Raw genomic sequence first — 26,978 nt, 5'->3', positions numbered from 1 at the left:
GCAGGTTCTTTTTTCATGCGGTGTGTATTATGTTTGTTTTTCTGCTGAGATGCACAGTGTAGCGGTCAGGCTGTGATCCCTCACAGAACTGTCTATGCTGTACTACGACCTATACAACTGGACAACCTGAGTCAACTAATGTACTTTTCCCAACACAATGCTTCACATCAAGTTTGAAATTTCAGCTGTTTTAAAGCAAAATTTTTGAATTTAACTTTGCCTTCAAATTCAAATACCCTCTTGTAGGGTGAGGAAATATGATGACAGATACTGTGAGAATATCACTGTGTGGCTGTGTGATTAATCTGTATCTTTCAATACATTGATTAATCATCTAGTGTATAAGCTGTTGTGCGTCCCATCAAACAGTCCAATCATAAAGAGTATCACTTTACTATCACATAAGACTAACAAATACTCAGAATTTGGAAGCAGAAACAAGGATTTTTTAATAGCATTTTTTCCTTAGAATGGATGTCATTTATCAAAATAGTTGTAGATTAATTTTCTGTAGATCAATGTAGACTAATCTTTTAGTTTTCTGAAAGCTCTCACTTTAATATCTCTGGTTGTATATGGTCATTCTGTTACAGATTTTAAAAAAGCACAACTACTTTATGGCAATATTGGAATTTCATTTGCATCAATGTGATGAAGTACTATAATTTGGTAATTGGCTCTATAATTAGTTTTCCAATCAGTTCTATATCACAATACATATACCACAATATAAAAGTACATATACTATGATAGATTTTGTCCATATTGCCCACTCTTACTGTCTTTTTTTTTTTTTTTTTTTTAAACTTAAAATACCAATTTAAACAGTTCAGACTTTTTGAATGAAATTGTTATGAGTGAATTTTAGCAAAGAGTATTTAGGCCAAGTAGTTCTTATTTCCACCAAAAAATGATTTGCTACTAAAACTCAATTAGAATTAGGGTTACTATTATAAGATGTATGATTAGGTTTCTTCACTTCATTTGCAAAGATAATTTAATAAGAAGAACAGACCACAATAGAAATAGGGTACATGCAGTACTTTTTCTTAATTCTGAGGGAGAGACTTTTAATAGCCGTTCTTCAAAAGCTACTCATTTGTCCTATGGTCTTGGCAATTGTTTTTCCAATAATGTGGGACCTACCCAAAAAATATTGATCACGGGCAACTGAAAACATCAGTCCTTGAAGAAAGTGGTACTGTATCTGATGGTGCAGTAGTGGATACACTCTGATTTTTTTGGTTGATAATGTCACACTATTCCAGTTGTCGCCCATCTTCTTTACGCTGACGCACCCTTCTCGATCCCCCATCTTCTTTTCCTTTTGTCTGCTTTTTTGCCTCCAGCTGCTGCATTTGTCACAAGCTGCTTTTTTCAATTATCTTCCCTTTTTCTCAAATTTTGCTCTCTGCCTTAAGACAACACACCTCTGTCAGTGCCTCCATGCCCAAAACCGCACCCATCGCTCTCTCTCTTTCCTTGTCTCATGTTCTATCCATCCATCCATCAATCCCCCCACCCATCGGACTCTCTCCCTCTCATTAGTCTCCCCATGCTGTGGTTTGTGTCTCCTGTCTCTGTCAGAACTGTTATCACTGCTGTCAGCTCCCTTGGCGAGAACAAAGTCGTCCTCTGCTCTCGGCACCACAAAAGACACGAGAGAAATAAAAGGAAAGAGCCTCAGCAAAAAAAAAAGAGGCGGAAAAGAGGAAAAATTAAAAAGGAGGAAAGTAAACTAGAAGAAAAGGAGGGGGCTAGGAACACATCTTTTCATGTAATCCATGATGCATTGTCATCTGTAGGTTATAACAAACATTGATTTCTCCCTCTGCCATCCCTTTTATCGATACAGCACAGAGCTTATAGTTGGTAGGAAGATATGAGAGCTATCTCTATACACATCAAGTGCCTTTTCCTCATATTATAAATATATACCCTGCTAAATCAGCTAATCCTAGTATATCAACCTCAAATAAGTTACTGTGTATTATTATGAGCTGAGAAGAACAGTAGGTTTGAAAGACACTGAGATATCCAAAAGAGAAAACTTAACCATTTATAACTATAAGTTGCACTGAAAGAAGGACCTACTGTATAATGTAGTATACAGTGGTAGAATATAGTAGGACTGTTACTTCTGTCACTTAATAGCAATGTCCAATCAACATAGCTGAAATCAGTCTTTTCTACTTAGCAAACCAATCAGAATTGAACCAGCAGAGGCACAGAGGGTACTTTGGAAACCAAGGACAAAATGGCCACCAGCCAAGAGGGCGTCATCATAGAAATGGCGCCTGGCAATTGTGGCTCAGGGAGTGTTTCCCTGTATTATCACGTGTAGGCATAATCTATGTCGGGGATGCCACCCTCTCTGTAGCCACGGTTGGTACCATAAGTGACATGATGGTGGCTGGTTTGGCTAAGGATTGTGCCATTCAGGCTGCCGGCTCCGTGGCTACTCCGGTAGGTCCCGTTGGCTTGGGACGAAGAGGAAGAAGAGGGGAAAATGGTGTGGATGTAGGTGACATCCTCCAGCTTAGGCTGCAGGGGCTGGTGGGCCATAGCTGTCATTGGAAACCCTGCAGGAGGGGCCCTGATCTCTAAGATGGAAGTGTCTTTCTTGGTGCCTGACTCTACATAGTCATCGTAAGGTTTTCCACCCCGGCCCCTATTGTATGAGTCCCCGGACACATAACCTGCTCTCTGTCCATACCAGCAGAAGATGCCAAAGATTAACAGCAGGCTTACTAATGCTGTGGCCCCACCTATGATCCCAGCCAACGGTAGGACTGTTAGCTCTGAGTCCTGTCCCTCTTTATCTGACCCCTCCCCACCTGTGCTGACCAGAGCCTCTCCAGTCTCTATCTGAGCGCAGGCCGGGGACATTTCTTTACTGTCCGTGTCCATGCTGCCAACTCGTGATAAACCCATGCTGGAACCCCCAAAGGAAGATTCCTGTCGTAGTGGCAGTAGACAGATGAGGTAATGGGAGCGTGGGGTAAGCTGAGTAAGGAGGTACTGCCTCCTCTCTCCAGGTACCAGAGTCTCTGTTATAGAACCAAGAGCTGCACTGCTACCCAGCCTTAGCCACGACAGGCGGAAGGAGGGTGCCGGCTGAGGGCACAACCAACTCACCAATACACTGTCCGAAGAGAGAGGTTTTACAGTCAGCTCCAGTGCCTCTCCAGATACTTGTCCTCCTTCACCGGGAGGCAGAGGCATAACAAGGCCTGGCCACTTGGCTCGCAGGGTGAAGAGGGAACCTTGTGTGGGGACTAATAGAGAGGTAGTTGTGCTGCTGCCATGGGGGACTGAATCCACTGCTTGGCCCCCTCCGACACCATCTTCACCTCCATCTTTTTCTGCTGTGTTGACTCCCATTCCAGTACTGGGACCAGCGGGGGGTCCTTCACACTGCTCCATCAGGGAGGTTAGTTCTTTTAGAGCCTGGCCCCTTACAGGCTCGGGCCCCTGACAGGTCAGACCCCTGACTGTCACTGCTGCCCCCCGGCTGTGCAGCCATGCGTGGAGCCAGCGAAGGTTGCAGCCACAGTACCAGGGGTTTCCTCGCAGCAGCAGAAGCTCCAGGCTTTCTGTGTCTTTTAGAAGTCCTCGTGGGAGAGTGGTCAGATTGTTTCCTGACAGATCCAGCCTCTGTAGCCTCCGCATACCATCCAGCGCCCCCCGTGGTATGTGAGTCATTCCGTTGTCTTGCAAATGGAGTCGCACAAGGTGAGCCGAAGGTAGGTAGACTGGCGGAGACTGCAAGGCATTCCTGACCAATGAGAGCTCAGTCAGGTTGGAGAGACGGGAAAAGGTGTCATCTGCAATGCGCGTGTTGGCCAACAGGTTCCCATCCAGGACCAAGCGTCGCAGGGAAGAGAGCCCACGAAAGGCATGTGTGGGGATGGTGCTGATTCTGTTGTCATCCAGTCGCAACTCTTCCAAGGATGCTGGCAAGCCTGCAGGGATGCTTGATAGGTGGTTTCGAGACAGAAACAGCAGTCGTAGTCGTGGAGTCCCAGAAAAAGCTCGCTCCTGGATGCTAACTGTAGATATAGAGTTATCATCCAGGTGCAAACGTTCTAGTAATGGTAACTTAGCCAGAGCTGATCTCGGTAACGTTCGTATATTATTATCCTGCAAATGGAGCTCCCTTAAAGAAGGCGGGAGGTGTATAGGGAATTCATCCAATTGGTTGGCATACAGGTAAATCACTCGTATGGAAGTGCTGCGTTCCAGTGAGGGAGGTAGGCCAGCGTTACTCAATCGGTTGCTCTGCAAGTAGAGGATGGCAGCCATTAATGGTAGTGGAGGAATTATACTGAGGCCACGGTCGTTGCAGTAGACAAAACCTTCATCACAGCGGCACACTGAGGGACAAACAATGCCCTCATCCCCCTCGCCCGTCTCCATGGCAATTGCTGCTGCCGCCAGTTCTAGCACCTCAGCCAATAAGGTGAGGCACAGGAGGAGCAGAAAGAGCCAATCCCGGAGCTCCGCAAGACTCTCAGCTGCCATGTTGGTGCACAGCTCCTGATTGAAAGAGAGGAAATAAGAAACTGGATTAAAACAAGTGTAAAAGGCTGTAACTCACTGACTCTAATATTAAAGTATTTTATTACATTTAAAAGAGAACGTAGAAAGACTTGTTGGCAAAAGGACAAGTTTTAGACAAAGATAGTGCAGGACAAACCACAAAGTTAACCTTTTCTCAAAAATTGCTTTACTTATCTGCTCTATTTCCTTCCTGCTGTTAAAAGTAAAAGTTTTTTAATTTTTGTTTTATCTAAAGTGAAGAAGATTTGGATATTCAGACATACTTTGTATGAGCTCTCCAGAATTATATGGGTCAAAGCGACCAGGCAGAAAAAAACTGGACATTTAGAGGCAGAAAGTGAGATGAATGGTGGAGGGAGCGGACGAGGAAGATTACCAGAATGAGAGAAAGCGAAAGGATGACAAAGATGGAAAAAATTGGACAGTCACAGTTGCAGGGAGGGTATGTAAAGGAGGAAAAGATTTTTTATGGAGATTAACTGTAATGGAGTAAGTGACATTAAACTAAAATGGACGAGAGATTGGGTAGAAGGACATCCAATTAATTGCCCAAAGTGTTGTTGATTGCTTTGAAGACACCAGAAGTGGTAAACTGGTTGTGACTGCATTATATCTGACCCGCCAATGGAATTTCAAAGAGAATAAATGTAAATCTTTTTTTTTTTTTAACTGAACACTACAGGTTCCTTACTGTATATTCAGAAACACTGGGCACCTGCTTAGTTTATGACCAAAACACACAGAGCAAAGAAATGCACACAAACAGGTAAACGTACTGAACAGAAAGCCTTCACATACAGAACAGGGTTCTCATTACAAGCTATCATGTATAATGCATGTTTTCTCATGGTTGTTATTGTTCCGGAAATTTTTATAAATTATTCAGGAAAGTGGTCTTGAAATCCCCAGAAATGTTTTAGCGATATGTTTTACAGAGAAGCATTTTTCTGCAACATTAATATGTTCCTTGGCCTGTGTCTTATGGCTTGTCTCCTAGTGAATCCTTGACACCAACATGAATAACATGAATTTACAATTTAGGTAAAATGATCTTCGTGCACTTACATTCACAGCATTATTTATAGAATATAAATAATATACAGTAGTGAAAGTTGTGGAAATTACATTGTGCCGTACTCTTGTTTGAATCCTTTCTTTTGGGTAGCCTGGGGCTGAAAAATGTGCCCCGACGTGAAATGCCTGACATGATTTGACAGCACATTTGATAAACAAATCCTCCAAAGGCAAGTTTCCCCCTCCCCCACCAACCCCCTTTTGTGCACGCATGCATGTGCATGTTTGTGTGTTTGTACGTGAACCCAGTGCTAGATGCAAAATTGCCCCTTGGCTGCAGTCAAAATCCATGCAAAGCAAACAAGAGATGGCAACAATAGAAGAGATGGAGGGAAGAGGGAGGGGGGAGGAAGGAAGGGGTTGGATTGAGGCGAGAAGACAGATGGAGAGTTGGACAGTCAGTCAGTGGAAGAGAGGGGAAATGAGTTGCTGGCAGTGAAGACTCAAGTTAGTATCGGCTGAGTTTGCAGCAAAAAGAAGAATGGTTGGATTGTTTTTTTTCTGTATGATATGTGTAAAAAAAAATGTGTGTACCTGTTCATGCTTGTCTTTTAATCGTGTGTGTGTGAGAAAGAGATCTGCAAGCAGCTCCTGTCTGAATTTGACACAGGCAGTATTTGATATGTAAGGCATGGACCCATGCTTCATTTTTCTCTTATTTAATGGTATTTTTAGCTGAAACTAGACTATTTTCAAGCACTACCAGCATTTGGAAGACAGAGAAAGTAAGAGAGAGAAAAACATGCACACAAGAGGGAGTGTCAAGGTAGGAGCTGAGACCATATTGGGAATGCTCTATGAATATCAACTAGCATATGCTTCGTTGCCACACTATCCCCGCTTCCCTTTCATAAATATCCTCTTGGCACAAACCTATATGTGTGTTTTGCCTACATGCCAAGGTGTCCTATCGGCACTTCCTCTTAATGATCCTTAGATTTTCTGTTTTCTCCCCTCCCTGCCTCGTTCTGTCACTCTCTCCAACTGTCGCTCTCCCTTATGGCACTCGACTTGCTCTGCAATCTTATTTTTTACGCTATCTACCTCTCCCATCCGCCCACCACCACCACCACCTCCTCCCCTTCATAATCTTTCATTATATCCACTTTGTTTGTTTACAGAAGTGTCCATGCAGTCACCCTCCTCCTCTCCTCCCCCGTCTCTTTTTCTCTTTCTAATCCTCTTTTATAAGTTCTTCTCCAGTCGTCTGTTGATTCCTACACACATGAGATTGGATCAATCAGCTCTGGTTCAGTCCTCCTGCCTAGACCTCCTCTCTCCTCTATCCCTCATGGCGACTTAGTTTCTCTTTTTCATTTAGATCCAGCAGACCCCCCACCTCTCATTTCCCCCCGCCTTCTCTTTTTCACTCCCTCTCGGCCCCACCTATTTCAATCATGTTCTGAAATAAAAGCCTTTGTGTGAGCACAGAGCCAGTGTGTCTTTCTTTCTTTCTTTTTTTATCATTGTGTAGCTGAAAGCAAGATGGAAGTGTGGTGTTCTTCATTGCGGTGAATGCAGGAAGAAAGTGTCTGTGTCTTATGGACCAAGGGTGTGATTGCAGAGGGCATGCTAACCTGCTCAGTCTCTGTGCCTTTCACGTCCGCTTTGTTATTTCTGTATCAAATATTTGTGGAGACGAGTATTAGTGTGTCTATATTTGTGATTGAGGATGTAGCTGTGGATCTCTGTGTGTTTGCGCAGTTTCCCAGTCTTTGAATTGTTCACAAGTGTAGCCTTGCTCCTTGGGGCCGTTGAATCTTCCTCAGCTTGGGTGAATGATGATGATGATAGCCTGTACTCCAGGGCTCCACGAGTAACAACAGCAGCATGGCTCAAAGCCGCTTCGGCACCCACATTTGTGTGTTGTGTGTGTCCTACTGCCAAGCGCTCTCTCTTTTTCTCTCTGGGGTAAGGGGCTTTTAGGCCTGCCAACTCAAGTCATCTTCATTGAGCATCCAGAGGCCTAATTCTGAAACCACGGCTCCACACCAAAATGCTACAGTTGGGCAGACAGTCAGAAGATGGTGGAGGGCTCAGGGGTCCTTCTTCGAAGTCAAAAGCAATCCTGGATACTCATGAATACGCAGTGGGTCATGCAAAAATAGTAATAGTGCCGTGCTACGCTTGCTTTGAATAACCAGGTAATGGTTTTAATTAATGAGCAGCAAGAAGATAAGTGGAAGGCAAAAAAAAATCTAGCAAAGAGTCCTTATTATTAGTCCTTATTATTAGTTGTATTATAACAATTATAACAACATAAATTTCACAGTTCAGTAAAGGTAATGAGTACGTTTGAGGCTGTGATGGACAGTTTGGCTCGGTGCAGAATACAGGCTGCAAGAGCTATGTTCAGATCCTTCTTTCTCCTTTCCTCTCAGTTTCCGCCTCACTCTCTAATGTTTAATCGCTTCCTTTTCGGTTCACACAGATGCTCTTCAGAAGCAGCAAGGCCCGATGTGTGTACTGTATTAGTACGCTCTTAGGGCGTTGTGATAGCCAGTCACGTGGCTCAGTGTGAAAAGTTCCCCCACAGGTTAGCAGAAGTAGACCACCGTCTAGTATCCTCAAGGTAGACTTCACTGGTGTTTGCTTTAGCAGGACAGCTGGCTGAGTGTTAGTGAGCACCACCCTGAGAGGAAACAGCAGACAAGTAGAGTATTAGAATTTCATTCCAAGATGCAGGGAATTAGAAGTACAAGTTGCACAACAATCGTCGGTATTGTGCCCATTAACTAGATTTGACTATAAAGTGAGCCCAAATCTTAGGGGTTCAATGGTCAGAAATACAATATTGGCTGAATGGTTAATCATATCTGTCATGTTGATTACCTTAAAACCTCTACTTGTTTACTTTACTGCACAATATTTAAATATTGGCACAGTAGCTTACATATCTTTATTGCTGAAGTAAAAAAATATGAAGGTGCTTTTACAGGGCTGAATGAATTGAATTCTCTCCAATTTTTCAGCTGTCTTTAAGTGACACTATGTATGATGTACTTTTGGATTTCAACGTTGGCACAATATGGAATACTAAAAGGTAGAGGCTAAATAATTATCCCCTTTAGAACAGTTATACCTTTTAAAATTAAGTACCTCATGAAAATACTTCCTCAAGGTCAGCGCTGCATATGCGCAACACCAAGCTCCCAACGGACACAAATCTCCCATTAAGGTAACTTTGTGTTTTATATCTGTTTTTTTATTCTTTGCACAAAGCTTTTGAGCTTTCATTAACAGCCACATGTTAAGTGCCTGTATCTTGTGTGCAGAATCAAATCCCCCAGTGAACACTGGCTTTAGAAATATAAGGTTTTCATCAGGCATACTGAGTGTACAGAGACAGATTCATCAAGGCCATTAACTGCTCCGCTGCTCACATTCGCCTGTTCACTTCATCCCAGAGTAAGTAGACTACATAGCCAACTGGGAAATTATCATGCAGTTTGCTTAAACACAAATAGAGACAAATAAAGCCGTCCTCATTTTCATTTTAAAGGACACATGCTGCAGCTGAAAATAAGTTGGTCGACAGCCTCATGTCATGTGCTTAAAGTACGTGTCTTTGAAGGGTATGTAGAATAATCCATACTTGTGCACCATACATCCTAACCTCGGGGTCACTGTATGCGTTGTTATTTTAGGATTGGTGTTTTTCTGGTTTCCCAAATGGAAAGGCATGATTTTAATTGATTGGGCAGTTTAGTGGGGTACTTGGTGGTAGCTGGCGTGGGATGAAGTTGAGCAGTGTGTGGTGAGATAAATTGTCCTTTTTATAAAACAGCTCCAGACATATCCAGTTTGTGGCATAGTAAACTGATTTATATGTGCAGAGTGTGGCTAACATGCGTAGTGAAAACAGCTTGAGATGGGAGAGAATGCTAAATAGACATTGTCTGCAAAATGCATAAACTTTGTGATTGGCATTTAAGGAGAAATGAGATAATGGTCTGTTCAAGGGCAGTCTACATGTATACAGAGCTTTGTGTTTGGTGCCGTATATTAAAATTATAAAATGCTATATCTTTTTTTGTCCCATTCATTTGTAATTCATCCATTGATGTCTGACACTTCAAAATAATTAAATCCTGTTAGTATTTTTCCCATGTTATATTTTGGAGTGCAAGGCTTTTAAGTGGCTTCGAAGTCCAATCATAATTCAAATGAGGACTTAATTGGACGTCATCAGTCATGTATTAAAACCAGATGTCACCTTTAATGACAGCAACTACCGTTTTTAAACAAGTTCCTTTAATTGGTTGCAATGTCGGGTCCAAAACTACCCTTACTCTCTGTACTAATCTTTGCCTACCGCAGGCATAATATCTGCCCGCATTGGACAAGATGTGAATATTGAACATCCGCTGCATTTCAATAGCTCACTGCCATTGCCCATTAGTCATCAATATGTGAAGCTCTATCTGTATGATGTCAAAGCTGTCCTTAAAACTTTTTGTGATGGATTTTTGAGAGCCTAGCTAGGGGGAGTGTGATGGGGAAGAGGAGCATTAGGGAGTATGTATCAGAGCAGGGAGTTAGGAGAGAAAAGCTAGAGACTAGTCATTCAGGATAGAGTGTCTGAAAACAAAAAATGTCAGAATTTGAGGAAAAATCTCCCTTATTAATTGCCAACATTTATAAAACTTCTGAATAAGAGATTACACCAAACCTGTTAAAAGTTAAAAGTAAATGGATGCCCCCTGACTTGGACCTGCCTCTCACTGTAAAATGAGTTTTGAATGCTCTTTGAGTGGGGTTTTCAAAGGCATGTTCATTAAAACATCTATGAATTGTGACAATCAAGTTTCCTAGAAGCACCCTCATTCACATTCATATTAAACAACATAGAAAAACTCTTGACTTCTAATTAGGTTCAAAAGGTCAAAAACAGTTTGAGGTGAGGTTGCATTGCGTCTCTACATTGATATCAGGTTGGTGGGACAAAACAAGCAATTCGAATCTTCACTTTAGAAAACTGGTGGGCATTTTACTTTTTTTTTCACTTGATTAATTGCTTAGATGCAGCCAAGAAGCAAACAAAACAAAAATGAAGGAAATGCGGAATTGCCAAAAACTGCAGTTGGCTCCAAAATAGATTCATCATTTTGGCACATCAGAAACCTGTGGTTGACATCACAGAGCCTACGTCAGTATTTTATAGTCTATGGTTACAGTCCAAGAATAGACATTATGGAGTGTCCTTTCTCAAACAATGAACATTTTAAAGTTAATTTATTGTACTGTAATTAAATCTCAGATGTTTCAGGTCACAGGTGCACAGGTCACAGTCCATTAATTTTTCCCCCTCGATGTTTTTCTTTTACTAACTTCTTGTATCTTTACATAAAGAGTAAAACCACAGTCAAATGAGTAACTGTACTCTGGTAACATAAGTACATTAAGAAAACTTTGATTTAGACAGACTATCGACACTTTTGGCACATTATTGACAGTGATATCAAACAATTGCTGCGCATTATTTCTTATTGCTTTCTACTTTGGCATCCCTTTCACACCCCCAGTGAGGAGCACACTTTGGGAAGGGAACCCATTTAGCGTTGAAGTCAAAAACATTCCTGACTGACTCTTTGCTGTGTGTCTTTTCTGGTGTTCTTGTTTTTTTTTCTGCATAACCAAGAGCACACAGGGAACGTCTCATTCTTCGAGGAAAGAAATCACTCTGCTTTTGTGAGCCAGTCATTGACAGTGCTGCAGTGTGTGACTTTCACTGTGGCTTCTGTGCAGTCCAAATGCTCTCGCTGTTTTGTTTTCCTCTTTGCTTTGTACTATAACGATCCAATATTAGCAAGTAGTTCTTTGCTTTGTGGGACAGTACAGTAAAGAAGGATGGTGATAACGGCTGAAAAAATTGAGAGCAAAAGGTTCCAGTTTACCAGCATGTGTTTTTATGCAACACATCTGTTACATAAAAGTGTACAGACCGAGATACAGTGTAAATACATGCTGAAAGCTGTTCATGTTCTTACAGATTGGAAGATGAAGGTAACATATGTACAGAAATACGGCCAGCGCATTTATATGTGCGATGTCAGAGGTCAGCTTGTATAATCTACAGATGCATGTGAGATATAGAGTCTGGTACTACAGGTGTGTTTACTTGCATACGTCTTTGATTTGACAGTAGGTTATTTAAGAGGAAGTTATGTGAATGAGTCTAAGAAGGACTATAACGCCTCTGGTGAAAGAAAAAAAACAAACGGGGTGTTTCTGCTGTTTGCATAAAAAAAACAGGAAAAATATTATCTTTTGATTTTCAAAATTCTCCTTTGGTTGACTTTTTAGCTGCACTTTCACAAATTTGAAACATTGTAGTTGTGGCAGCAGGAAATTGGCGATATCAAATCTGCATTTCCATCCACCCTTTGCTCCATCAGGCTGTTCAGAACAATTTGGGAAATGGAAAGCAAAGAAAAGTGACAGCTGTGCTGCTTGGCAGTGTGCTCGGTCTGTGCACTGTAGGGAGCAAGGTGATAGGAAGTGAAGGAGTAGGAGCTAGGGATTAATAGTTTTGGGGCTGGGGACCAAAGTCTGAGTACTTTGTAATCATGTGTCTGCCTAACCCCAGTGTTAGCGAGGTTGATGAGCATGCGTCCCTGCTGACACACACTCTCTACATCCACTCTGCTGAATATTAATATGGAAGAGAGAATTCCTCTGAGCCCCATTGTCAGACAGCCCTATTGTTCTCTGCTGGCCTCTGCATTGGTGTGTCTGTTTGTGCGTGTTTAGTGTTAATGCGTGCTTATGCATATTATGCCCATGTCTTCATTGCATGTGTGTGTGTCGGCTGCAGCAGAGCAGCAGTTAAAGCAGCAGTGAGGGAGATGAGGGGTGTGTTCGTGGCCCTCAATGGCCCATAAAGACAACTGGCCTGAGAACACTTGGACCAGCCATCAGGGGCCAACATTGCCAATTATTTCACCTAGAGGCACAATCTGTAAAATGAACACTCTCATTAAAATGGCTGTGTCTGCACACGTGTATGCATGCAAATGCACTGTGTTTGTGTGTGTGTGTGTGTTTGTGTGTGTGTGTGTGTGTGTGTGTGTGTGTGTGTGTGCGCACTTGTGTTTGTTTTTGTCCACAGGTTCGTTTGCAAGACAATTTAGAGGCAAGGCAAATATATGGCAGCACAAATGCTTGTTTTTCAATCAAATTGTAATGTGCTGTTTATGATGTTTGACTCTCCTCATGTATGTGTGTATTTACAGATTTGTTTGTGAGCACACCTGTGAGTGTGTGTGTGGGTGTGTGTGGGTGTGTGTGTGTGTGTGTGTGTGTGTGTGTATATGTATCTGTAAGGATTTATGTGTGTGTGACTGTTTAACTACCCCGCACACGTAACATCCCCATCTCTGCCTCCCTGTTTCTCATTTACTGAGCGAGCGCCAGAGAGGAGTGTGGGGGAAACGAGAAAACAAGTGATAGGAGAAGGAGGAGAGAAAGAGAGATGGTGAAACAGTGGCGGATAGGGGAGGAGAAGGGTGGAGGTTCACACAGGAAAAATGATGTGAGGCTGGAGTAAAAGGGAGGAAAGAAGGAGAGGGGGGACGGCAGAGAAGAGGGGGAGATGGAGAAGCAGAGGCAGGAAGACGGGGGTAAAGAGAAAGAGGCGGAGGAGGAGGCAGCAGATTTATGAAGCCATTGGAATGTAATTTGGAGGCAGAAATTACTGTCAGCCTGAGCAAGGTTTAAAGTCAGTGAAGCCTGAATCCAGGGCCTGCCTCTGTGTGTGTGTGTGTGTGTGTGTGTGTGTGTGTGTGTGTGAGGGGGGTGTGGCTGTGAGTGTGGGGGGCAAGTATCACATACAAATGGATAGCAAATGTGATGCAGAATAATACCACAGAAGCTCTGCAGTTACTTGTCATACACACTGATAGCCATATGTGTGTGTGTGTGTGCATGGACCTTTTTTTACTACTCCTCCATGCATGAGTGATGTGACTACACAGCATCAGAACATAACCCCATATTCATATTTAACAGCTCATATTTCATCCATGCTTAAAGACACACACACACACACACAAACACACACACACACACACACACACACACAGGCACTGAATTCTTGTCAGGCTCTGAAGGCCGTGACTCCGGCAGACTCAGTCGAGAGTGTCGGCGTGGACAGAGCGAAGGCTGGAGGGAGTAGAGTGGGAAAGGAAAAAGACAGAGATAGCGTATCAAGGATAGACAGAGAGAAAGGTAGAGGTGGGAAATGAAAAAAAGAGTGAGAGAGGGTCTAAAAAGCAGAGTGAGAGGGATGTGACTAGCTTTCTAACACAGCAACACACAGCTTCTATTTAGCATGAGAAGGAGGGGTGAAGGAGAGAGATGAGGGAAGCGACAGACGGGGATAATCAGCAAAGATCTGAAGGGAAGCACTCGGCTGTAGCACACACTCGGTGTGTGTTGGCTTCAAGACTCCTCATCTATTAGTTGCAGGGGGCAAACATTAAAAGGACAAGGCTGGTGTTTTTCTATACTTTTCTTAACAAATTCCAAAGAAAAGCAAAAAGCCAACAATGTGTTACTCCATCTTTCTGTACTTCTGACCTTTCTAACCTGTCTCTGGCACTCCGCCCCAAACCCATTTGTTCCCACTGAAAACTTTAAAAACCCACAAATATATAGTTTCACAGAAAAAGGCTCAGTAGTTTTCAAAAACAGTTGAGTTTTTTAACAAACATCACTAATACAGAAGTAAATTAGTACACATTTGGTGCACTAGTGATTATTTACATCAGGGCAGTATATGTGACATTGACTCAATAAACTAGTGATGAAAAAGCAGTGATAACAATTTAGCTCTTACATGTTTAGATGACATCTAGCTTTTCTTCCTACAGTATAGAGGCTGAATGCACTTTCTCAGTCACTTCAGACATTAGTGCCTGCAAAATGAATGTAACTGGATGTAAAGGTCTACGACACAGAAGAATGAGGCTTGTTGACGTTGGTGTTTGGCGGACAAAAGAAAAACTATATTGCTAACCCTTTTCTTTAAACTATGGACATTGTGAGGATTTCTGACCTATTCCTGCTCCCAGCTCAGCGAACGCTTAATCTGGAAGTCCAGGATTGTCTGTATGCAAAGGTGGTTGTCACTGATTATCTTATTGGACCAAACATGGACAATCATGCCGCCCGAATTGGAACCGCTTTGTGCATCATCCAGATTTAGAGCAGAAAATAATATTCTCAAACAAAAATCATGCACAGCAATCCTTACAACAGCCCTCTAGTTAATTGGGCATTAATCCACCCCTGACTTTGGCTCAGTCCATCAAAAATGGAACAAATAAATTTAGAGACATCTAAGTGCACTCATTTAACACAGTTGTACAGTAGCTTATATAAGTGGCAGTGATAAAACTGTGTTTTTTTGGTTTTACTGAGTTGTAAACTGTACTCTGCCCAGACCAGTGGAATGAATTTGAGATTTAAAAAAAAAATGCCCTCTCACAAACACACGCAACCTTCTCCACATCTTTTCCACACTTACAGAAATAAACAGCCTCACAGCCTCTCTTACATGCACGCACACACACACACACACACACACACACACACACACACACACACACACACACACACACACACACACACACACACACACACACACTTTTGTTGCTCTTTTGACCTGTGAATGTCATTGCTCTTTTGACCGAGAACTTAGTCTGACTTTCTCTCCTTCTCACTAACACACAAACACAGCAGCTATCTATTCTTTCTTCTTCTAGCCAGTGATAATGATAGCAACACCATTATGCACTGTGACAACACTACCTCCCACTTACTCTCTATGGCAGTTCACACAATCTCTACTTCTGTCTCTCCGCTTCCCTCCATCTCTCTACTCTAGCTCAAAATAGTGTTGAGGTCAATTATCTCTGAATTTGCTTATACAGGCTGACTACTTCTGGCTGATGGAAGGTGTTAAGTGGCATTTGTAGATTATGTAGAAGGTTTTTTGCATGTTTTTTTTTATCATTCTCCTCCAACACCTTTTCTTTCCTGTTTACTGTTCTTTTTTCTTTTTTTCTGTCACGCTTGTTTGCTCTTTTCCTCTCTTTACTGACCCTTCTTCTAGTTGTCTGTTTCTTCGTTATTTGGCGTCTGTTTCTTTTTCTGTCTTGTTCTTCTCAGATTCAGTCTTTTCCTCCTTCAGCAAAAAAACCATTTAAAATGTATAATGTTATTATTTATATACTTTTTCTTTTCATGTTAGTCATTGTTAATATTCATGATAAATAAAGTGAGTGTTTCTGTTTAGCTTAGGAATACCCTAAGAAACTAGGGACTCAGAACTTGAAAATGATCAAGAATTGTGTAAGCTGCAAACAGAAAATCTCTAAATTTAAATAAATAAATAATACAAAAATGAAACAATAGTTTCAACCCTGTCAGTCAAAATCCCCAAGTAACAATCATTTTAGATCCCTCGGTTTCTACAATTGGTACTCATTCTGGGGATGGATCTAATTACTGGTGAGAGTCCCATCACTTACAGATGGGGATTCTTCAGGTTAAGAACAACAAACATAACATAACATTTTCTTATTAAGGACATTTTCTACCAGTATCCTTTATATCTTCCATCCCTACCTTTTAAATGTAAACTCAGTTTATTTCAGTTGAGTTCTGGTGCACTGGAGGAAGTCAGAGATAAACCTTGTGTGTGTGTGTGTGTGTGTGTGTGTGTGTGTGTGTGTGTGTGTGTGTGTGTGTGTGTGTGTGTGTGTGTGTTAGAGGAGGGGGGGTGTTTGAGATAATATCCCTTTCTTTGCTTTATTTTACACTACAAACTACAAACACTAAACAGTGTTTCTGGTCTTTATGCATAAATGTATGTTACAATTCTAATGCTACCGTGATATCCTTATCAAATACACTAAACTGAACTTGTCATCCACGTATCCCCCTCTACTTCTTCCGAACTGCAAAACCAGGACAAAACTCAAACGGTGATAAGATGAGAGCAAACCACTGAGAGGCAAGCAGTGCAAATGGGAATTTTCAATAGATGGGTCCTGAAACCTATTGTCACAGGGAGATAGAAGATGAAAAATGAGTAAAAAGGAGTGAAAGGGAGAGGATAAAGAAGAAAAATGGAAGGAGGGGAGCATAGATGGAGGCAGACAGGGAGACAAAGTGAGCTGTAGAGTTTTTGCCCTGGAGGAACCCGGTTTCCAAAGAGGGAATGAACAGCAGAGGAGGGAGTAAACGAGACTTTGAGAGAGAGCGCTGCTGGAGAGAGGAAAAGCGAGAACAGGAAGAGGAGGAGGAGGAGGAGGAGGTGGGGACGGACTAAAGAATGGAGGAGAAGGGAGGAAAGCAGAGAAAAAATAAATAAAAACGAGGGTGGATGAGGCAGACATGGGTAGACACAATCACACCCATACACAACAACCAGAGTGAAGGTGTTTTGCATAAATATGGTGTGAATAATGAAAATGCTGGCCGCTTTATTTTAAACACAGCAGCTAATGATTGAAACAGTCCGACCTCACACTGTGGGCTACAGAGACAGTAAAGAGACTTTTATGAATAAGCGGTAAATAGACTGTATTAACTCTGGGGGCTGCTGCCCTGGGTTCTGACAATATATTCTGACACAATGCTTTGAGCTTGAGTCTAGCTACGTCACCCACTTGCTTCACCTTCAAAGGGTTAAACAGATACGCAGGTATAATGATAAGGATAATGATAAGTATTGTCATAAGTATGATTTTAAATAATTCACCTTTTCTCCCAGCATGTTAATCTCGGCAGGACTGTAAAGCCTTCTGCAACAGTTTTTAACAATCCTTATTTCACCAGTAAATTGCTGTTGAACGACACAAACAACCACCATATGGGAAAAGGGTATTTTATAATAACTTTGTATGCACCACGAGGCTAACTGTTTTATGTCTGTGTTGTTTTTCAGACAACGGCAGCTGCTGCGCTGCAGAGCAGAATGTTACGTCCCGGTGTTGGAATACAGTCACACTTTACACTGTAACATAAACTGTCAGCATTTTATCTGTGTTAAATCCAGCTGCTAGCTGAAGGTAGGCTAGCGTTACCTGCTGTTGAGTGTAGCTTAAAGTCAGGCACCAAAAAGTTTGTTCTTATTCGTCTTGTTAATACTGTTTACCTCGGCACAGGTGCCCTATTGGCACCGCGTTTTGGTACCCAACCCTGAGCAAAGCCAGTGGAACCCTCACAGGTTAAAGCTTTATGGGGGGTTGACAGCTTCTTCAGGCAGGGTGAGGCAGGTTTTACAGACTTGATGCTGTGAGTAAAATCCTCCCACAACATGCTGGAATGATTTCTCTGCTTATCCATCTGTGATAAAGAAATAACATTCATAAAAACATAATCAGGAGCTGCATTAAAAAGTAGCCTCTGTCACATCAACAGTGGCCTATGTATATAATGTCTAAATGAAACAAACAGCTTTCCTATCGGCCTGTTATATCGGACTAACAATGCTTTCTATCAGTACAGGAGGAATACATTACATTTATCTTTACAAAAAAAAAAAGAACTACACACCCATCTGCCTGCAATATTATGTGCCAGGGGTGCTATGATATACCCCATCTCTCAGCAAAACACACATTTCCACACACGGCCCAGCATGCATACACATTGCCTCATGACAGTATGTGGATAAATAATCCCATTAAATATGATTGAGGGGTTTTCCGACTCAAAGCATTTACTATCTCTCGCTATGTCTTTCTCTCACTCTGTGTCTCGCTCAGAATGAGGTATGCACAGGAAGTATCTTCAGACAGGCAATTTACAGGCCGGACATCCTCACACACACACACACACACACACTAATAACCACACACACACACACACACACACACACACACACACACACACACACACACGGAGTCTCACAGAAGGCATTTTTAGATAGGTCACAATAACTTTCGCTAAGTTGAACTTGGCACTTATGCCTTTGGAGCAGAATCCCTGGAGTCCTGTGTGTGTGTGTGTGTGTGTGTGTGTGTGTGTGTGTGTGTGAGAGAGAGAGAGAGAGAGATGACAGACCAAACAAGTCATTTTAAATCCAATAACATGTAAAGTACGTGTGGCCTCCTGGTGGCAGGTTAAGGCACGGTACTGGAGATTTGACAAAGCCAGCTGACAGGCTTTGTTACATTTCCCACGCCAACACTTCATATCACTCGCTCTCTCTCTATTATTTCCTGTCACTCCATTTCATTATTTTCTAAAAAAGAAAAGAAAAAAAAATTTCACAGGGGCTCAACTTTAAAAAAAGAAAGAACTTCTGTGTGAAAGGTGCCATTGCTGAGTTAACTAAAACAGTCAGTCTAAACAGTCAGTCAGTCGGTCGGTCGTTCTATTTAGCAATGTTTACCTTTGGTACTCATTATAAAAATGACAATGGCACACTCCAGAAAAGGCTACAGGGCATTTATCCAAGCTTATTCAAGAAGGGAGTCGAGCATTATCCCTGCTCACCAGAGAGATCTATTGGAATTCAGTACATCAGGTCATCATCAAACATATTCTTGCCAGTCACCTTTAAAATCCAGCACCATCTTGACAACTTTTGCAGTCTAACAATCTGAGCTAAGCACGGTAATTGGCTTGTGCACATTCATTGTATTCTCTGATCATTTTGGACAGCGTGGCAGTGTTTGGCTTTTCATTCTTTTTTTGCCCATGTAGGCTGGTGGAATTTGGTTCCATTTACGCACTTGTTTTGATCCAAATGTATAGGTTTTGATTCTTTGGCAAATTGTGAAGACCTTTAAACATGCATTCACTAAGAAGCACAAGAAACTATAAAAAGACAGCTGACCTCAGAAAAGCCCTAAAATATCCAGTCAACTAAAGTGTAAATCAAAGAAAGAGCTTTACAAAATATACCAATAAACATGTAAAAGGTAGAAATGAGATACCATCCTACATATTACCTTTTCAGCAGACACAGAAACATTATATTTGAACACTCACTGTATGTCATAATTTTCCCCCCAAATCTCAAATTAAGCTTTTTAAAAAACACAAGTTCCACATGAATTATATGCACCACATTCCAATGCAACAGTAATTGTTGCTGCAGGCAACACACTCTTCTGCAACAGCTGTGGACTGTGGCGCAAATGATACAAAATTGGAAAATGTAGACAATCTGGAGCTTGTGGCACGCTGATGCCTTTACATATGCTCTGCATTATGAGAGAGGGCTTTCAAAAAGGATTGGACATTTGTTTTCTGATTATACTGGTTCTGATTCAAATACAGTTATTAACCAGAAGGGCAAGAGAGCAGACCCTATCTCACAATGTTAATGCAGTGTGATTTTTTTTTTTTTTAAGTTACTAAACTAAACCAACTGAAATATGAAATCTTTCATGTCTTTTTTATTTTTTCAAGTTCTGAATAGTTACATCACAAATACATTGAAATAAAAAACAGACTAATGTAAGACAACATATAAAAACCCATGTTTAGAAATTAGATAACAAATGGCTTATTATTCCTGGTATAATCAGTAACCCTTGGCCAAAGGTGCATAATTTATTTATTAATACTTTCATACATATCCCTAGCTTTCTCAGGCTTTGATCCATGAAAGGATCAAAAAGAAATCACTCTTTTCATCTAATGAACTCCTCATCCAGATGATCACATCTTTGGTCTTTGCTTTGCTTTCTTCTCTGGGTTTATCCTCTCTACAAATTTCTTTTCTACATCTTTTTGTGGCACATTCTCCACAGTAACAACCACAATTTGTCAAAAGATTTCAGCTCTCAGTGATACCGATTATTTATAATTATCTTTTACAAACCTGCAACGTTTAACGACAACCGTGTGTTTTTCATGAGTGTGAGGTGCTAGTGCTGCTAACTGTAGCTGCTGTCTTTCTGGAGGGGTTTAACAGTGAAAAAGTGTATTCTTTCCAGGGAGTATCTTTTGCTCAAGTGATCAAAAGTAAGTAATCTCAATTTAAATGCATTTAAACATAGCTTTTAACTTGTTTTTACAGTTATGCAGTTCATTTTAACTTGCACTATTTAATCAAAGGTGCCAGTATTTCTGGAGGTGCCTGCAGCTTGTTTAAAGCTAGGTAACAGTGCAGGAGCTTTGAAGTCATCCCTGCTGCTCAAACAAAAGCTCATCTCTGAACTTGTCTCAGTGGGACTCCTACTGTCTCTAACCTCCCACAATATTCCTCTGCTCCAACAAATGGACACACACACACACACGCACGCAATAAGACTCTTCTTAATTCAATACCATTTTGTGTGTGTGTGTGTGTGTGTGTGTGTGTGTGTGTGTGTGTGTGTGTGTGTGTGTGTGTGCGCGCGCCTCCTTAATAGTTAAAAACCTTCCCTTGTAAAATGCATCTCTCTAATATCCATGTCTGGCATCTACTGTGAGATATATTTATTTCAGGTTTTCTAGGGATTCTATTTATTATGTGTTTTCGGGACAGTCTCAGCCAAAACATGACATAACCATAATTATATAAAAGCACAGTTTTTTTTCAGAGTCATACTGCTTCCTACAATTGATTGCATAAGGCATAAACTAAGGTAATAACTAGACCAACATAGAATCAATTTTGAAATGTTGTTTGGATGTGTTGGTTTCATTCTCTTAAACTCTACAGATTGTTTAGCTTTTCAAACAAATTGGAAAGCAAAAAGTGGATTTTAACCTTTAAACATAGTCTAAACATTCAGTTATCTTATATTTTTGTTTGAGTTAGAAGCTATTGGCATGCACAATGAAATAACTTTACAAACTTTATTCTATGTTCAAAAGACTTTCAGCTATTTTTTTTGGGGCCGTCCAAGGCTCTGAGCTGACTGTATAAGCCTGATTACACCTGAAATCAACGTACAACATGTATCTGGATATCATATATGGATATGGAAAAATTCATGTTAATGAGAGAAGTAAATGCATGCGTTAGTATTTATTTGGAGTTGTGTGTTTGGCCACCGAGCAAATGTACATCTACTATACACTCCTCTTTTAGCCCTTCAACACCAGGTGTAAATGCATAGGCCTATATATACATGTCATTATCCAGATTAGTGATAGACCGATTTAATCGGCCAGCCGAGATGTTTTTACATAATGTATTTATTTTCCCCAGCATTATTTACAGACAGGTGTCCACAGGCAGCTCTGTGTTGCTGGAGACGCCGCAGTTCACGTGCAGACCATGCACTACCCCTTCACCACTAGCACCAAGTGTCTTAAATTACAAATCAAACACTTTATTTCAAAGCTACTTTTGGGGTTTATTGTTTTCTTAAATTATTTAAATGTGTTGACAAAGGACATTTTGTGATGACCTGGTTATTTCTGTCTTATCTGTCAGCAAGAAATGCATCATCAAGGCTGTGTTATAGATGTTGATGAAAGCTTTTTACCCCTGCACAGTTAACCATATGCAGTGCACCCATCCATATGATGCACATTGCACACATCATTTGGGTGATATGAATGGAAGATGATTGCAGAAGTGACGCTGATCTGTGTTTTATCTGTGTTTTTATCGGTTCAAGAAAATCGGCAGCCCGCAGGTCATCGGCTAAAGCTGATGGGGAAAAAAAAAAAATCTGTTTTGGCACTGAAATAATCGGTCGATACCTAATCCAGATACATATCACATGTTAATCTCAGGTGTGGTGCCTATGCCATTTGGCGAAGCTGCCCGCTTTTTGCCTTTTGCAGATAGAATTTGGTCTCCTTCTTACATTTTCAAGTAGTTCTATTGTACAGTATATAGCACACAGTGTAGAGAAATGGATAAAATCTGAGAAATAAGCAAGGCTCAAATCCAGTAGATGTTATAAACTCATAGTATGTGCCTCAGCCTGCTGAATCACCGTTTACATAATATTTTTCTTTTATTATGATCGATTGTATAAAAGATAGAGCTGCATTATTTTATATTCTGGGACAGTGCAAGTGTTATCTACACACATGTTGTGGCCATGAGAGAAACCGGAATGTAATGTAAAGAACAAGTTCAGATTGGTGTTGTTGATTATTAATTTGACTGTTTACATATACATGAACTGTATTCACTAGTATTTGTTTAAAATGAGAACATGTGCCATACTTATCCTGGGTGCTGTCTGAGTCTCTGTAAAGCTGTTTGGAACATGATTATGAAATCATTGTTTCGGGGGCGGGTTAAACTCTAAATCTGGCCACAAGTGCAGTGTTTCCCAAACACCGGCTTTAATAGGTGGGGTGCCCGGAAACAATGCGCAGGTATGTTTTGAGACCCATATAGCAGGCACTCCCCTCCTACCCTTGTTCTTTGGGTTTGTTCTACTTGTATGAAAATATATTTATGTTTTATAGGCCACAGACTACCTTCAAATACACTTGTATATTCTTTATATATTTTAATTGATGGGCTCTTGCTGCAGGTTTTTCATTTGTTTTTTGATGTTTGCCATGACCATGGAGATAATAAGACAAGCTCAGTCTATTCTGGATTAATTCATCTGATTGATGAGTGGATTTAACCATTTAAGATTGTTTTAGCATGGACATCTTCCATTTGTTACTAATGTAAAGGATTTGGATGGGTACCAATATTGAATCATTAATAAACGGAAATGTTAACAGCGTGTAAAAGTCGACAAGCATTAATAAGCTTAGTAACAGTCCATTTCTGGTTTCACACTGCTGAATTATTTACATTTTGCGGTGAAACATTAATGCTGAGTGTCATGACTGTAGGCATGAAAACAAAGCTGAGGACACCCTTTGAAATTGTTGTAAATCAATCCCATTTTTTTATATGTAAGCCACTGCATGAGGTTACAAAGACAATGTAAAATATTGAATTAAAAGCTGAACAGAATCAGAAATCATTTAGGACACATTAGATAAGAAGGTCAAATAGCCTCAGGACAACAGACATACTGGTAAGATACATGAAGCACAGCGAGTCATCTCTTCTTCTTGACACCTGCTGTTCTGCCACAGGGCACTGACCCAGTGCCTTGAACACTGCTCACCACTACAGTACATGCAATCACTCGCTGTTAGACTGAACAAACCGCCACCAGGGAATAATGCCCTCAGTCAGACAGTATGGAACAAATTGCCTGTGTACAGTTCAGCAAGAAGAGGGGGGGGGGGGTTCTTTATAACTCATGCGTTTGAATTATATTCAGGCTCAAAGTTCTGCAAAATTTAGAGTTTTGCTTTGAGTGACAGGTGGGCTGCCATCACATGAGTCTTGATTCGCCTGCCTCAGCTCAATCCAAGCTCCATCTCTTTGTCCATTTTTTAATTAGCCGTTGTCAGTCGCTGCCAAGATGGCAACGGCCAGAGCCACTGGGAGGCGCCCACTTTGGGCTTCAGTTTGGCTCTTCAAAAACCTATGGTTGACGTAATGGAGACCACGACCACATTTTATAGTCCATGCTTTCAGCTCATTGTTTTAGGTTTACGGGCCAAAAGGTTCTGTTACTAGCAAACAGCAGGCAGACAAACTTAGCAACTAGATGTTGAACTAAGTGTAGCATTAAGTGGCTACAGAGCCAAATTTTACTAAACAGAGCTAAAGGGGAAGTGAATATCGGACTTACAGTACATGCACCAAGCTGCCAGAAACAAAGTAAATGCTAATGTTGCTGTTGTGTGTGCTGTATGCGTAATAGGCAACTGTTTGCTAACCATAGCAACTTTAATAATAAAATGTAGTTTTTTGCTTGTTGGTCTGCCCCTAAAAGAAATCTGTAGATGCAGTTTTAAGAATGAAAAAGATGCCAAAACAACACCACACAAGTATTTTTGTGTTTTCCAGTTAATGTTAATCTCATCAGCCTCATCCATCCAAGACACTTTTCACTGCCAGTACAGATTGAGCACTGAGCCTCAATATCACAAAGTCTACATGGAGAGTCAGTTCAGTCCTCCTACAGAACAGAATGAATTTGCTGTTGCTTTGAGAAGATTACACTGTTGAGGAAGATCTAATACCTTTTTGTTATTTAAAAAAAAAGGCAATTGAAAGACACCTTTTTTTTCATCCTGATATTGGCCTCAGCAACCTGACTCCACATGAGCTAAATCAGCAACACTAATACAGGACTAAAAGCTGCTTTAAAGGCAAGATTAATCCATCAGAAATTATTCTTTGAGTTCAATTAAGGACCACACACACTGAAGGTCTACTAGTGTGTTAACAGCCGACACATGCTGGGCTAAATGCATTGGCACCGACATATCTTTTAACATATGTGCTGTTAAAAACTCAACAGAAGCTCGGTCATCTGAGCTTCACACAGGTGCTGAGGATTTGAAACAGCCAAGTTTGCCTCTTTTTGTCAGATTAATGATGCCAGAGATGATGCATTAAACAGATAGCAGGAAATGAAAAAAACATACTGCTATTTAGACTCAGAGACGTTACTGGTGTCTGCTGGAAATATTGTCATTAAGAATTTAACAATATGTAAGATGCCTTTTGTGTTTTTTCCTTCTTGGGTAATTGTGTTTCAAATGAAGAGTTATATAAGCAGCGCTCTTCTCCTGCTGTTGGATGGGTGAATAAGAGGAGAGCACAAGGGAGACGATAGAGAAAGAGTGTCTGCTGCCTTCTCCTCTTCTTTATTCTCTCCACATTCTGCCAATGTGCAGTTCCCTCTAACTGCATGACTTGCCCTGGATTCTCTCTCCCTCTCTAGGACATTACACTTTAATCTCATGTTCTCTCTCTTTTTCTCTTGTCCCCCTTTTGGTTTCTTTACCACTCACGCTGTTTCCCTTGTTCATCACTCCATCCATCCATCCATCCATCCCTGCCTTTCATCTTTAATCCCATGTTCTGTACCGCTTTGGCCCAGAGAATCTCATCCTAATCTGCTGTCTCAATATGGCCCCGTATGACTGCTAATCCTCCTGTGCTGATATATTTGTGTGTGTGTTTGTGTGCAGATGTATGTTTGTGTTTACATCCAGTGAGAGATGTTAGGCAGTTTTGCAGAAATTAGTTGGATGATGCAACATTTTATCTGTATTTTTAGTCAAGTTGCCAAGTCGGCATAAAAGCATAGCCCTTAAATTGAGGTGGGGGGAGTACAGATTTAGTCATGTAAGAAGGCCAATTGAGAGACAGTCTTGGCACTTCTGACACACACATACAAAATTATATTCCACAAGCAATTATAGGCATATGAAAACCACACTGCTCACATGAGAGATCAGGGAGGGAGCAATAAAGAGCGATGGGAGAGATGAGAAAAACATGCAAGTGGGAATTCTATCTCTTTATAAAGTATAATCTCTCACTTAAATCTCCCTCTCTGCCTGTAACTCTCTAAAGCCCTGCTGTTTAAATCTAAAGACTTTTTTTCTTCCACATCCAAATCAACAAGCACACTTTTTTCAACAGGAGGATAAAGCCTGTTAGCATCAACATGCCACCATCATGAGCAATGTAAGAGCCTGACAGAGCCTCAGCCTAGCTATAACCTGTATGAACCGTTCACCCTTTACTCTACGAATGCACGAATGTCATCAACCCCACACAGATCATACCTTTGTTATCCATTTTCCGCCTCTTTCCTTCTCGGTTTCCCTCAAGGCATCCTTGTCAAATCATCCTCTCAACTTAATAGATAGGCTATATACGCGAGCCGTTGAGATCCGGTCAGCATCAGCCTCTACAGCCGGGCGAAGGGCGCCGCGGAGGGGAGGGACGGGGGGAGGATGTTCGTTGTGCCCGCACCGGAGCTCCGCGATGTGCACTAGTTATCTCCCACCCTGTTTCACTGTAGGTTAATGTGTTTAGAGCGTGTGTGTGTGTGTGTGTGTGTGTGAGAAAGAGAGAGTGAGAGTGAGAGAGAGAGAGAGAGAGAGAGAGACTAACCTCGGACAAAGTCCCGTTTATTTATTTTTTCTTATTTTTATTTCCATCGATTTTTTGCTGTCAGTTAGCTCGCCTCTAACCTACGTCAACTTCACTACTTCGAATCCTAAACTGCTTGTCATAACGTTACCGCTGCATGCAACCTTTGTCTCTCCTGAAAGGGCTCCGTGTCTCTCCCTATACGCAAGCAGCTGCAAAAGGTGCGACTAATCTCTATTTCCACCTCGGTTTATCCCGCAAGTCTTCGGGGCGCCTCAGTCTTTAAAAATAAACCAACTGTGCTCAGTATAACGGCTTGACAGGTGTTGCCTCGAGCGCACGTTCAATTCCTCGTCTTCGTCTCGTGCCGAGGCTACGCGCGGTGTTGATATTCTTCAGTTGTGTGTGTGTGTGTGTGTGTGTGTGTGTGTGTGTGTGTGTGTGTGTG

At 41.3% G+C, this 26,978-nt stretch overlaps 2 protein-coding genes across 3 annotated transcripts in view; one reads left to right on the top strand and one right to left on the bottom strand.

Annotated features, from left to right (window-relative positions):
* The window catches only part of macrod1 (mono-ADP ribosylhydrolase 1), a 96,837-nt gene that overhangs the window by 18,589 nt on the left and 51,270 nt on the right, over positions 1 to 26,978 (top strand). The gene's annotated exons all lie outside the window — the stretch shown is intronic.
* flrt1b (fibronectin leucine rich transmembrane protein 1b) overlaps positions 1,529 to 26,978 on the bottom strand; it is a 29,382-nt gene continuing 3,932 nt past the window's right edge. The window contains exons 1-3 of one of the 2 annotated variants that reach the window (XM_034883440.1): positions 26,221 to 26,526; positions 7,215 to 8,269; positions 1,529 to 4,539 (exon numbers count right to left, since the gene is read on the bottom strand). In XM_034883440.1, coding sequence (XP_034739331.1) covers positions 2,335 to 4,524 — 2,190 coding nt within the window. In that variant the 5' untranslated portion in view covers positions 4,525 to 4,539; positions 7,215 to 8,269; positions 26,221 to 26,526 and the 3' untranslated portion in view covers positions 1,529 to 2,334. Of the gene's footprint in view, positions 4,540 to 7,214; positions 8,270 to 26,220; positions 26,527 to 26,978 lie in introns of those variants that run through there. The other variant, XM_034883441.1, reaches the window with a different exon arrangement.

The sequence above is a fragment of the Etheostoma cragini genome, chromosome 10 (assembly GCF_013103735.1).
Source record: "Etheostoma cragini isolate CJK2018 chromosome 10, CSU_Ecrag_1.0, whole genome shotgun sequence".
Classification (NCBI taxonomy): domain Eukaryota; kingdom Metazoa; phylum Chordata; class Actinopteri; order Perciformes; family Percidae; genus Etheostoma; species Etheostoma cragini.
Note: the sequence above shows the minus strand (reverse complement) of the source record. Positions and strands in the feature narration are given on the sequence as shown.